General features: G+C 35.8%; 3 protein-coding genes across 3 annotated transcripts; 1 reads left to right on the top strand and 2 right to left on the bottom strand.

Annotated features, from left to right (window-relative positions):
* The first annotated feature begins 1,105 nt into the window (after positions 1-1,105).
* On the top strand, positions 1,106-2,409 carry LOC110601065 (extensin). Its single transcript, XM_021738065.2, has one exon. It carries the CDS (start codon positions 1,408-1,410, stop codon positions 2,137-2,139), a length of 732 nt encoding a protein of 243 aa, XP_021593757.1. The 5' UTR covers positions 1,106-1,407; the 3' UTR covers positions 2,140-2,409.
* A 3,922-nt stretch (positions 2,410-6,331) lies between these two features.
* LOC110601041 (GATA transcription factor 15) lies at positions 6,332-7,482 on the bottom strand. Its single transcript, XM_021738028.2, has 3 exons — positions 7,096-7,482; positions 6,885-7,007; positions 6,332-6,798 (listed from the first exon to the last, which is right to left on the bottom strand). The coding sequence occupies exons 1-3, from the start codon at positions 7,114-7,116 to the stop codon at positions 6,514-6,516; spliced, it is 429 nt and encodes a 142-aa protein (XP_021593720.1). The 5' UTR covers positions 7,117-7,482; the 3' UTR covers positions 6,332-6,513.
* Positions 7,483-9,988: 2,506 nt separating this feature from the next.
* On the bottom strand, positions 9,989-11,436 carry LOC110602529. Its single transcript, XM_021740065.2, has 3 exons — positions 10,941-11,436; positions 10,597-10,850; positions 9,989-10,487 (listed from the first exon to the last, which is right to left on the bottom strand). The coding sequence occupies exons 1-3, from the start codon at positions 11,097-11,099 to the stop codon at positions 10,097-10,099; spliced, it is 804 nt and encodes a 267-aa protein (XP_021595757.1). The 5' UTR covers positions 11,100-11,436; the 3' UTR covers positions 9,989-10,096.
* Between the last annotated feature and the right edge of the window lie 1,812 nt (positions 11,437-13,248).

The raw sequence follows: 13,248 nt of genomic DNA, 5'->3' as shown, positions 1-13,248 counted from the left end.
CTGGTTGGACAAGGTAGCGGCGGAAGCATTCCCTGCCAAGCTTGGCGAGGGGTTGAAAGGGATTGGTGTTTGGTTGTTTGGTGTTGTAGGACTAGAAAAGGAGAACTGCTGCCCCTCTTGGGTAGAGCTCAGGTCATTTGGAGTGACGTTGTTTTCGTTGTGGTTAGCCATTGTGGATCTCAGTGGGTATTATAAGAGTGGAACTCCGGCGATGAAAAGATCTCCTTCGTTCCTACAGACGGCGCCAATTGATAATCTGAGATCCAGGAAATAGGGTTTTATAAGGGTTCTGTAAAACTGGCAAAAATTTATCCCTAGAAGAGAATATTTCTCCTTTTATATGTTTACTTTTGTCCGCTAGTGACGTGTAACAGAATGTGTGTCATTGGGCCACCTGTTCCTGTCACTTTGATATGGACGTACGAGGAAATCAGATCGCTACCCCATGCATAACGGCCCCTAATTCTCTCTGGACGCGCATGCGAATGGTCCCGTAAGGCGAATGGGCTGAATTCCTTCCTGGTTCCGAGATGGGCCGGAAGATAAGGTTAAGACTAGATTCAGAGGGAATCTGTTCATTGGGCCGAAAGAGCTGGGCCGGCCTGATTGAAGAAACTGACTGGAGCCCGGTCTATGAGCTGAGTGGGTGGGACCTGATTCTTGGAGGAGATTTAGAAACTTTCAAATTATGTACTGTCCTAATGGATCGAAACTTAGATCGAAGCGAAAAAACCTAGTGATCATCAATGACTATTATAAATGATTCAGCAAAACCAAAATTTATAAGTTAGCTACTTTTTTCGCTATTTAAATAAGAATACATCAATAAATTAATTAATTAATAAAATATTAAATATTTTATCTTTATAAATTAAACTTATCACGTCTTCATGACACGTAGTATTTTAAGAGTACCAAATAACTTCATCCTATGCATGAAATTAGACCGAAATTTCCTGACCAGTAAGAACAACAATAACTACCACATGGAGATTGCGTCTTCTTTACGTTCTTCTCTCCATTTGCCACGTCATCAAATCAAGGCTTGCACAATCCAGATCCTTCTACGTCTGAACGTTTCTGCACCAAAGGTCAACTAGTCAAGCCCCTCATTTTCGACTCCCCCTTCTCCTCCTTCTTCCAAGTTCAAACCTCACCGTTTTAAGTTGTAACATCTCTCCTAACGCTGCATTCAGTAGAAATTGAATAGTATAAATTCCACACTGCACCGTAAACAACCCTGAACGACGCGTTTTTTTAATCTTTCTTGTATTTAAAGCCCTTCTCTTCTGTGGAAAAGTAAAAGTAAAACGTGTCGGCGTCATCTTTTAGAATTTTAGGGTCCCTTTTTAACCAGTTTATTGTTTGATTGATGATTGATGATTGTTGATTGTCGATTGGTGATTGATGAAAGGTGCAGCTACCTTCATAGATAAGAGACACTCAATAGTCACTACTCCACTACCACTACCACTGCCACCCCCTCTCTTTATTTCCCTTAGCTACTCATTTCTTGGTCTTGTCCATTTTCTCAAGAATTCCATCTTTTTCTTTCCTTTTCTTCTCTGCTCCTTGTTCAGTATTAAACTGGTGTTGCTTGAAACCTCTAGACTGCTTTCTACTGTTACCAGAATGGAAAGAATGCACATCATCAGTTTCTCTCTGCTAGCTCTCCTCCTCATGCTACCTTCCACCAATCCCTTGCCCATTCCAAAATCAAGAACACTCTATGAGATCGCATGCACAATGTGCTCCTCATGTTGCAACCCAGTGCCATCTCCGCCTCCACCGCCCTCACCCTCTCCACCACCACCATCATCCACCTATAACTGCCCACCCCCACCTTCTCCACCCACTTCATCGGGCTCTTACTACTACTCTCCCCTGCCACCTTCCACTTACACCTACTCCTCTCCACCACCACCACAGGGTGGAGGAGGAGGAGGCGGCCACAGTTACTATTACTATCCTCCACCAAACTATAAGAACTACCCTACACCCCCTCCTCCTAACCCAATTGTGCCTTACTTTCCTTTCTACTATTATAGCCCACCTTCCATGTCTGGGTGTGTGAAGCTGATGGGTTCTATTAGTTACAGTATAGTTGTTGTGGCGATGTTTTTACTTGCTTTGTTTTGATAGAAATTATAAGGAAGGTAAAGAAATTGAAATAATGTGGCAGATTGGCAGATCTGGTGATTTGCAGATGAGATGAGAAGTGAAAGACTGAAGAAAAACGCCCCTCTTTTATTTCCAATTGAGGCTGAGGAAGAGCACATCACAGAAACAGCCATGGAAGTAATAATTCAAATTCTCTCTTGATGTTGAGTGATCTGTAATTTGTTAACAATTTGTACCTATATTTGTTCTTCTTTTCCTTCGCATTAATTAATAATTTCTTCAGCTTAATGATTTGCTAGCAATAATGTCGCATTGGATTTTATTGGAATTTTAGCAGTAAGTAAATACTCACTGTAAGTTCTATTAACGAGTGTATAAATTAATTAATTCTGGTGAGTGGCTAACATTAATTTTATTTTATTTATTTTAATAATAGATAATAACATTTTTTATATTATGTTTACAATTATTCATGTGGGTATTGATGGATGAGGATGAATCTTTGTGAAACTGCTCATCTTTTTCTTTTCTTGCATATATATACGACAACCCACTTTCGCATACATACATTGAGGAGTAATCCAATGCAATAAAAAAGTTGGGAGGGAAAAAAGGGGGAAGTTTAGGGTGCTGAGCTGGTGACAGGTGTGGAATGAGGTAGTTGATGTAAGAGAGGGTTCAAAGGAAATCAGCTCCGTTGGGTGTGCGGGAGTGATGTTGTCTGAATTGTGAATGGTTGATAGGTGAGGTTGACCCGCTGAAGTGCACAAAGCTCTTTCTGGGAGAATGTGTCAAAACCCAATCCAACCCTATCATAAAAATCGGCTGATTTCTCACATTTCCTTCTTTTTTTTGTGTGTGTGTTTTTCTGGTTTGAAGATTATTGGGTTTCCCACGTGAAAGCGTGGTGGAGAAAGAGCTCTCCATCTCTCCAATCTTGTGAAGGAGACAAAATACAGGAAGAATTAGCTGGAGGGCACTAATGTTTAGGGGGAAGGGTGGTGGGGTCAAAAAGCATCCTATGTGCTCTACGAGTTTAACCCATAGTTTTGAATTTAATAAGAATTTTTGCATATGCGAAATTGTTATGTCTATAATTTTAAGGAATGCCAATTCAAGTGAAATGATGTATTCCATAGGCAGAAAAAAAAAAAGAGAAAATTATTTTTTAATTTCTGAAGTTTAGTATAATTAACATTTTTGTCTTTCTCTAATTTGACGACCCAACACTTAAGTCCTTAACTTTCACTTTCGTCCAAATTCGTAGTCCTTCTATTTAAAATAGACGTTTGATCAGAGAGTCAAAGGTGAGAGAGGTGAGAATATTTTTAAAAAATACCTTTAATGAACTTCTTAAACCTCTCAATGTGAAATCCTCCATCTTTTCCTCTTTCATACTTTCTCTATCTCTTTTTTTTTTTTTCTCTTTCTTCTCCCTTATATTTTTTCTATTTTTTTTGGCATTATTGATTTTTTTTTCTCTTTTCCATCTTTTTTCTCTTTCATATCTTTCTCTTGTTTTTCTCTAAAATATTTGCAACAAGTAGACAACAGAAGCACATCATCAACTTCTCTCAACACCCTTCTCTCTTCAAATCCACCACCACTTCTCCGATCAACACCACCACCTTCATTCATAAGATGGGATTCCAAGTCTTGGAATCCCTAAATCATTATTTGAGAGTTGTAAATTCTTTTCTTGGAGGGTTAATAAAGAGATGAGAGAGTGAGTTCTTGCAAAAAGTAGAGAGAGATTTATTGCAAAACAGGTAAGAGTTACGGTGAGAACACTGACATGGAAACCGAGGGATTAGTGATTTGGAGATGGAGAGTTAGAGAAATAGTACGAGAAAAAAGAAGAAGAATCTGCAATGAAGAGGCATTGAATTTGGGTTTCATGATTTTAAACTAATAGGACTTTCAGTGAGGGTCAATTTTATCAATTCACCTGTCCCAAACGGTTATTTTAAACAGAAAGACTACGAATTTGGACGGAAGAAAAAGTGATGGACTTAAGTGTTGGATCGCCAAAATAGAAGGATAGAAGTGTTAATTATACTAAACCTCAAGGACTAAAAAGTAATTTTTCAAAAAAAAATATTTTATTTGCTATAGCCAATATGGCCTAAAAATTGAAAAATCAAATTTGCAGGGCTGTAAATTTATGACTTGTTGGTTTCTGGTGTGGTCGGTTCATAAATTTTCGAACCAAACAGGTTGTAAGTATTAAATACTTATTTTGAGATTGGTGTGTCAATTATTTTTACACAAAGAGCAATTTAATATAAAATATTTCACCGTTTATTTTTATTTATTGTTTAAGATTTTCCATAATGATTAAACAGCAATTAAATTACTTAAATTATAATAAAATACCATTAGTTTAACTAAATTATACTTTGTATCTTCTATATATATATAAATCTTAATATTTTTTTTTACTAGTCTAACACTAAAAAAAATAGGATATTTAGTTTAAAAAAAAGTCTGATAATTAAGAGAAGAAAAAGATAAATGATAAATTGGATTTTAAGAAATTATAAAATTAAATATTATAGTATTGTTTGATTGGATAAGTTAACTAAGAAAATTTAAGTTTTCAAGATGCCTAAAAATAAATAAATTAATCTGAACAAGTAAGTTAGTTTTTAAAAAATTACTTACTAGAAAATAGAAAATTTGAATCAAATAAAATTTATATTTAATAAAAATAAATATAAAATTGAAAAAAAATATTTTAATTTTCTTGAATGAAATAACTTTTAAATAAGTGATATAAAAATAGATAGCGTGAATATTTAATCTAAAAATTGCCAGGTAGGTTCAGTATTAGATTTTGGATGCTGATATTATATTTGATATTTGAGAGTATCATATATGATACTCATTATTTTATATTTTGATATGTGAATAATAATGTCTAGGTGGATTAGTAAGTATTGTTTTTTAATTGATTTACTGTATATGATTTAATAATAAAATAATAAAAAATTTAATATTATTAAATTAAATTAAATTTAAAATGCCACATCATTAATGTCATGTTTTTTTATAACAATAAACAATTTTTCCTATTTTCTAGACAATCTTTGAGGCGCAATATCCTTATCAGCATGTAATATGGTTGCCATTTAAGCTTAAAGCATAAATGCATGTATAGCCCGCAAATTGTTTGGGCCCAAGGTCACCCCTAACTTCTAACATTTGATATATGAAGCTGCGGTCTCCATTCTCTGCTGTGTGGAGTGAGTAGGCCCAGTACCAGTATTAGCAACTCAGCATCACGGGTCGGTTCTAGGCACCTAAATAATTATAATTAAATTTAAAATGAATTTAAATTTTAAAACTAAGAATTTAAATTTTATTTATAGATATTCACTATTCAAATTTATTTAAATAAATAATTAATTTAATATAAAAATATATATTTTATAATAATATTTATAAATTTTTATTTAAAAATTAAAATATATTTTAAAAACATTAAATTTTTTAAATAAAAAATATTTTTTATATAAACAATTAATTAAAATATAAAATACTAAATAAATTTAAATTTTAATTGAGTTTAAAACAAATTTGAATAGTTTATATTAATTTTTAATTGAATTTAAAATAAATTTAAATATTATTAATATGAATCAAATTCAAATAATTTAATTTTCACAATCATTACCAACACTTATTTAAAAGTTAAAAGAATGTATTATAAAAAAACACTATTTAATTACTGTCAAAACAAATCCATCTAAAATGGCTTCCTTAGAAGGATGAATTCAAATTCAATTGATGCTACCACATGGAATGGCTAGAATCAAGCAATATCTTATTTTATATGGAAAATAAGATAAAAAATAAAAGGAAAAGTGAAAAGCCTCATTTTGAAATCTGAAAGTTCGTTAATCGTCACGCCAAAAAGAGTGTTTGGCACCTTGGAAAATAGGATGCCGCTCCACTTAGTCAGCAAACCGTACTAACGACACTTTGAATTTAAGCTTTTCCTTCCCCCGCGAAGCATAAAAAATAAAATCTCCAATCCCGCTTCTTCCGTTTCTGCCAACTTCTTTGTAAAATCTCTAATTAAAATTTTAATGCTTTAATTTTTTTTTCTTTGAAACCCACATAATGTCGCAGAAAATATAGCAATTTCATTTCAATGCGTTTTTTGCATTCTATGACATCGCACCCACAAAACGTTGCATCATTAGAATAAACAAACAATATCCAGTTGTTGCATTTCTTGAATTCCTTCCAAAATCCCAAATTACAGTTAGCCCAAAAGCTTGTAAAAATAACACCTAGAAAGGGAAAAAAAATACTAACATACATTTCAACTTAATTGGGTCAGCTAATATAACAATTCTTCATTCCATTATTACCCCTCTTCAAATCCTAAGCATACACCGAGCCATAAGATAGAGCCATTAACAGCACAGCAGCTTGCTCTTCCTCTCCTAGCTTCCTCCTTTGCTTCTCCACCGTCGATCTTTGCATCAATACCTCCCTACCCAAAGCCAACAACCTCTGCTTTAATCCATCTCCTAATTTATTACTATTATTGCTTGAACTATGATGATTGTTCCCTTTCTTTGCTTTCTTCTCATTTCCTGCTCTGTTCAAAGCCAAGTTGTCCCTTCTCTTCTTCCTACTTCTAATTCCACATGCGTTGCACAGTGACTGCAAATCAAATAGTAAATCAGCAAAATCGCTATCAGATCAAATCTTAATCAGCCACGTTTAACTGATCTCTCAACTATTACTACCTTAGGGCCAGCTGGACCGCCTCTCCAGAGTGGCGTCTTGGAAGTTCCGCAATCGGCGCAGGTCTTCTTTTGCTGATTTTCTCCTTCGCTTGATCTGCTACTCGTATCCTCATTCTCCGATCCCTGCGCAGGAAGCAGAAACAGAACTCGATTAGCGAAGATTTGAGTGAGATCACAGATCGAATCAAGAAATGAATCCGATTTCACTTACCTTTTCAAGTGGATCCATCATTTCAAGCAACTACACTTGAGATCTAAAGGAAGGCTGATGATAAAAGTAAGTAAACTGAAGTGGATAGTGAACAGGAATGATGATTGAGATATAATAAGAGCAGAAGTGAATGATTATAACGAAGAGCCAGAGATGGTCGGAGATCAAACAAATTTGCGGCTACAAGCAAGAGATCAAGTGAAAAATCAACAGCTAAGCCCACGAGTAGAGAAAGAAATGATCAGAGACTCTGACAGAGAGAGACTGAGAATCAACAACAGCAAAGTAAGCTAAAGAGGAAGAGTGTGCGTGCGCAGAGGCGCGATAAAGAATCTAATCGAACCGAACCGACACAGACACACCACGCGCACAAGCGGATCCAAAACGCTTTATAAATGGGACGCGAAACCCTAGCACCTGTGGAACCCGAAATGACGAGAATGCCCCTGCTTATGAAATTCTCTGAGTGCTGACCCAATACACACCCGCCAAAAACCACGAAAAGTAAAAGGGCGCCATTTTGTAGGTTTTTTTTTTTGGGGTCTCAACGAAATTATAAAAATAGAAGGAAAATTTTGGCGCCATGGACTAGGATTTTGGCTCGCAATTTGGAATTTTACTATTTTATTCTGCCAATTACAATGGAGGCATGATTGAGTGCTGCTAAATGCACTTTCAAGGTCAGAGATGTTGCATCTGCACCGTTTGATTATGCCAGTCCTTTTGTACATAATAGTATTCAAACCTTTATTCCTGTTTCGTCCCAAAACAATAACCCACCAATTTCAATCACGTTAAAATTAATTTCAAAATATTATTTATTATTTAATATATACTAGTACCTAATTAAAATATTTTAAAATTAATTTTCATAATTCTTAATTATTGAAAGGGAAGTTAATGAAATCATTAGTAACTAGTAAGTTATTTTAATGAGACAAGTGTAATATAAAATTATTAATCTCATTCTTATATAAAAACTCAAAATTTTATGAAGAGGAAAACCTTTAAAAATTGAATCAAATTATTATGTTTTGTCTATTTAACATTTTAAAATAATTAATTTGTTCAATTTTTTTTTATAAATAATAAAAGGATATATATACCATTTAAAAATACTTCCTCCATCTCAAGGTTACTTTATTTTCTATATAACTTTGAAAAAATATTTAATACAATTAAATTAATTACTGTTCAAGTGATTTTATGCACATATGCACGCATGCTTTTAAGTAAGTGCCGCATACCTTCAGCTGAAGTTGAATCCACCAGGTGGAACTACAGGGAACCATCTCCTGAAAGTAAAGTCTCAAGAACCTTCACTGCCTTCTCATGAATCTCATTATTGTCATGATTCCGTAGATTTTCAAGCTTTTTCTAATCCCTCAGCACCATCTATCATCTGGGCATACATATTATAATCTCCTCTCTTCCCCAAATTCTTTTCAGCTTCCCCAACCTTTAGAATGTTCACTAAACCTTCAAGACATTGATTGACAATCCAAGATCAGAACACACAAGGAGATCACACAATGGCTTTATGCATGCAACCTTGACTCACCAAACAGAGCTGTATCTAATGTGAACGAACCAGGATAGGGGGAAGTAATACAAAAAAGGTTGAGAAAGCAAGTAATAGCAGGGGGCTTAGGCATTTGAAATTGCCCATGCAGCTTCTTTCTTTATATCAAACTCAGCATTTGAAGCAAATTAACCAGGGGGGCTTAGAAGATATGACAGTGCGCCATTGTTTATTATACACTGAGAACAAGAAACTCATCAATCATCATAATTACCCATCAAAAAATGTGAATGCCAACATTGTGAAGAGACTTGCTAAGTAAATCACAACACAACCACACAGAGAGAGTGAGGTATCTTATGACTCAGTTTTTCATGAGAGTTACATTTGGTCAGATGGATATCTTGACCAAGATTGATTGTAGATGTCAACTGATTTAAGTTTAAAATACTATATTCATCCTGAATAAACTTCCTTAACAAAAAAGTTCAAAGGGCACGGTAGTAGGAGCAAATACTCTGCATAACAGCACAGACTTCACATCAGCAATACCCATGAAATCCCACAACTATCAGCCAAAAGCTTTCAAATTCCTTAGCCCTCTATAACCTAGTGTTGTTGCTTATAAAATATATTTCATTTTTGTTTTGTTCAAAATTGCTGATCTTCAAACGTCTAATGCCATAGGCAAAATTTATGAAATGGAATGTGGCATAACAATAAAAACCATGCTGAGAAAAGAAAAAAAAAATGCAACTCTGCTAAAAAGTGAAATGGAAGAAAAAGCCAATTAGATGTAATAACAAATGGTAAGGGACAGTTCAAGCCACCCCATCTTCTACAAGAAACAATCTAAGTGCAAGTTTTATTTCCAACTGCGCGAAGGGCAGGAACAAGCACTGAAGGAGTTGGATGTCTGAAACAGTACAAATTTATTCAACTATCAAGTCCACAGAATGGGAACAAAAGAAAAGACTAATAAAAAGCAATCACTAAAATATTACACACAGGCTGCCTCATTCACAGCCTTGGTTTTGTCATTTGCACCATCAGAAAGATAAGAAATTAAGTGCCCAACAGGCATCAGATAAAGCTTCTTCCTCAGTTGAATGTGCAAGACGTTCCAGTGCAGAACATACTACTACAAGATGGGAACAGAATATGCTGAATGCATTGTGTCTCCTGTTTTGATCTGACAAACGAATGAGGCTGGCATGCGTAGTTTGCTTGGTGACTGGTTGGTGTCTCATTGGAAGTGACAATCTGATGTGAATTCAGTTGAATTAAATTTTTAATGCTCTTAATAAATTTTAGTTTATTTCATCTCCACAAACCAAGAACACTATTCCCACCAATATCATATGTTGTAAAAAAAGGGAAAAAAAATCTATTTACAAAAATAAATGAATTACAATTTCCACCATATCACCTGTAGCTTTGCCATGAGTGGCACCGAGATGTATTTTTAATTTACTTGTTTTACACTAGAATCAAGCTCTTGCTAAAAGCTTGTGGGTCTATTAATGTCGTTTGCACTGTCCGATGACTCTCTCTAGCAATAGGATTCTCTCTTGCAGTTGCAGAAATTTGATGCGAAGGTGATCGTGGCGGGGACGCATAGAGAACGGAGGCTTCAAGTATCTGTCGCTGCAGGCTTTCGTGTTCTTGGGATATTCTCTGCGCACGCAATGCTGTCAAGTATAACCCAGAAGCAAGAAACACTGTTAGTAATGAGAAGACTCCAGCCGCAGAGAAAAGGCCTTGCTTGATGATGAGGCAACTTGGTCTTGGTCTGGACCAATTCTTCAGATGCCCTGATTCCACACTCAGTCCGATTAACAGCAAGATTTCCCCAACAGCAAAGCAAACCCTGCAAGCAATCATATTATGTTGCAAACCCATCAACTGAATCAATCCATTCTAATTAGGATGATAATTGAAATAATTAAAGAAAGTGGGCTGATCGTATTAATATATACCAAGTTGCAACAAAGAAAAAGCCTGCTTGCCAAGTTATAGTCTTTGCAGGACCATAACCGGGGTCCCAGGTAAGCAAAACTGGAGGAGGTGCTTTACTTATTGCAATCAACATGTACGCGTGTTCCACCACCATAGCAACTGCCAGTCCCACAAATGCAACCGCAGTACATAACAATGGTGTCTTTCCGCTGCCACTGTATACACATTCATAGTTCTCACCATTTCCTTTAACGTCCTCAGCAACCCATGTTACCTGCAAGATGACGCCAGAAGATTTTGTCCTAAATTGGTTGCCATGTTAAGTCTAGTTCTTCGTAATTCAAAAGAAATCCAATGGGGTTACCTGGGAACGAGTGGCTTCGGCTATGAGACAAAGAATGAAGCAAAAGAGACCGCAGAGAATGGTAAGGACCGTTAGGAAGGCGGCTGTTTTGCTACCCAAATCTGTGCATCGAGGACCTGGTGCAAGGTCAGCATGCGTGATTGCTTTTCTTTGTGTCATGGTCAAGTTCTCAAAGAGTTTAACAATTCATGCAGAATATCAAGGAGAAGAGGGAGAAACACAATGCGGGCTTTATGCATAAAATCCATTAATAAAAAGACAATAGAATTGCAGAATTGCTTGGAGCAAAGGTTGCTTAAAGGCCAAAGATTCTCAGGTCCTGGGCTTTAGTGTTAAGCATTCACACAGGGATTGTTGGCTCTGAAGATTTCTCTTTAAAGTTATATTCTTGCTCGAAGTAGATACAATGCAGGAAGAAATTGCGAATGGCAGACACGTGTACTCTCTTCTTTCCTCCTAATCAGCTAAAAATACATTTTCCTTTTCTCACTTCTTTTCTTCTTAGACCCAAAGTGCATTTTGGTATTCTGTTAAATTATATGCTTTCAAAGTCTCCGATAGAAGGTGGTTCATGCATCCAATTCCAATTACTAACTCTTATTTTAATTAAAAAAATCGAATCTCGATCATAAGATGGATCTCAACAAGTTTAGAAACTTGATAAAGAAGAAATATGAGTTTAGCATAAACCAAATAAGAAAAAGGAATGGACGGTTGTTATTGTTGGCAACATCATAATCATATTATCAATCCTTCAACAAATGAAGTTGACATGCCAAAGTTGGGACTTTTGGATGTGACAAGGTTGGAAAAGAACCGGTGATAGAAAGTTGACACAGAAGGAATATTGGAATAAATGCCCTTTTGCATTATGTGCTGCTGCAGTGTAATGGGAAAGGCTGAGGTTTTCTTTTGGAGAGTTCCCCAGATCCCATGATTAAGGAAATTGATTTCAGATCCTACAGAAAATATTCTGCTCTTATTGCACGAAATACATTCTCATCTACTTCTCTGTTCAATCACCTCCAGAATGAGAGTGCATCTGTTGGTTTTTTATTTGAAATGACTGTGCTAATCACTTTCAATTAGTCAGCTAATCATGCTCTGCCTTGTGTTTCTGTTTATTTTGTTTTCATTTGTTGTACAAACTGCAGGAAAAAAAAAAGGCCTACTGTATATATGTTCTCAGTTATCTTTCCTACCAATTTACTACAAAAGCCCGTTAAAAGGGCATCTCATGATTTATATTAATATTCTTTGAGAACCCTTAAAACCAACATACAACGGATGGAATTGCTTTGGACATCGGTGCATCCTTTCATGCTGAAGTAAGAACACCATCAAAGTTATTCCACGAGTAAGAATTTTGCTTATCGATTCTTTTGCAGACCTATAAAAATGGCTTCACCCCTAAACCCCACTTGCTTTCAAAAGATTAGCGTAGTAGCTTCACAAGGCTTTCATCATAATCAACAATCTCAGAAGCATAATTTGGAAGATATGGCTGCTGAAAAGATCATGGTTGTGGATCTGGATGCTTGCACCACCCACAAACAAGTTACTGAAGCAGATAACAAGCCTAACACGAAGGGTGCGGGCAACTCTAATTATGAGAAAGCTCTGGCACAGAGAGCACTTTTTGGGTCACACAATCATCGAGTTAAGGCCAGAAAATTCACCAAGAATGGTGCAAGATTGTCGCCAAGCAGGCTAAGCAAGGTTTCATTGGCTGAAGAATAGGTAGACTGAGGTATAGATTTAGCATGTAAAAGTTTTTCTATTAGCTTGTATTGACAGGAAAAGAAATGCAGAAGCATAAGATCCAACTTGGACATGAATCCAAAAAGATCCTAAATCTGTATATGTAGATGCAGCATGTGTATTATTACCATTAAAACCATTTAATAGCAACTACATAATTCATGTTAGAAAGTAGAATTCTGATCAGAAGAAAACATGGAATCTTCTCCAGGATAATCCAGGTGGCAAATGCATAACTGGAAAGAAAAAAGAAGACTATCTACTGGAATGCAATTGCTGCTTACACCAAATCGCCATTCAAATGATCACTTTTACGGGACAACCTGATGCATCATGCCCGAACTGTACAGAGCAATGCCTTCATTTGCACATCTTTCACCGGTTCTTTTCTAGTAACCGTTACAATTTACAAAAAGAACACAATGCTATGGTGTTCCGCATGGGCACATGAAATTGTTGAGCGCACATTGGGGCGGTTGGCCGTTGGATAGAAAGGCGAGGCCCGTTAGAATTTTAGTGGGCCAGATATTTTGGATGATTAGTTTGA

This window comes from Manihot esculenta, chromosome 15 (genome assembly GCF_001659605.2).
Source record: "Manihot esculenta cultivar AM560-2 chromosome 15, M.esculenta_v8, whole genome shotgun sequence".
NCBI classification, from domain to species: domain Eukaryota; kingdom Viridiplantae; phylum Streptophyta; class Magnoliopsida; order Malpighiales; family Euphorbiaceae; genus Manihot; species Manihot esculenta.
The sequence above is the reverse complement of the archived record's forward strand: the minus strand, read 5'-3'. Positions and strand labels throughout refer to the sequence as shown.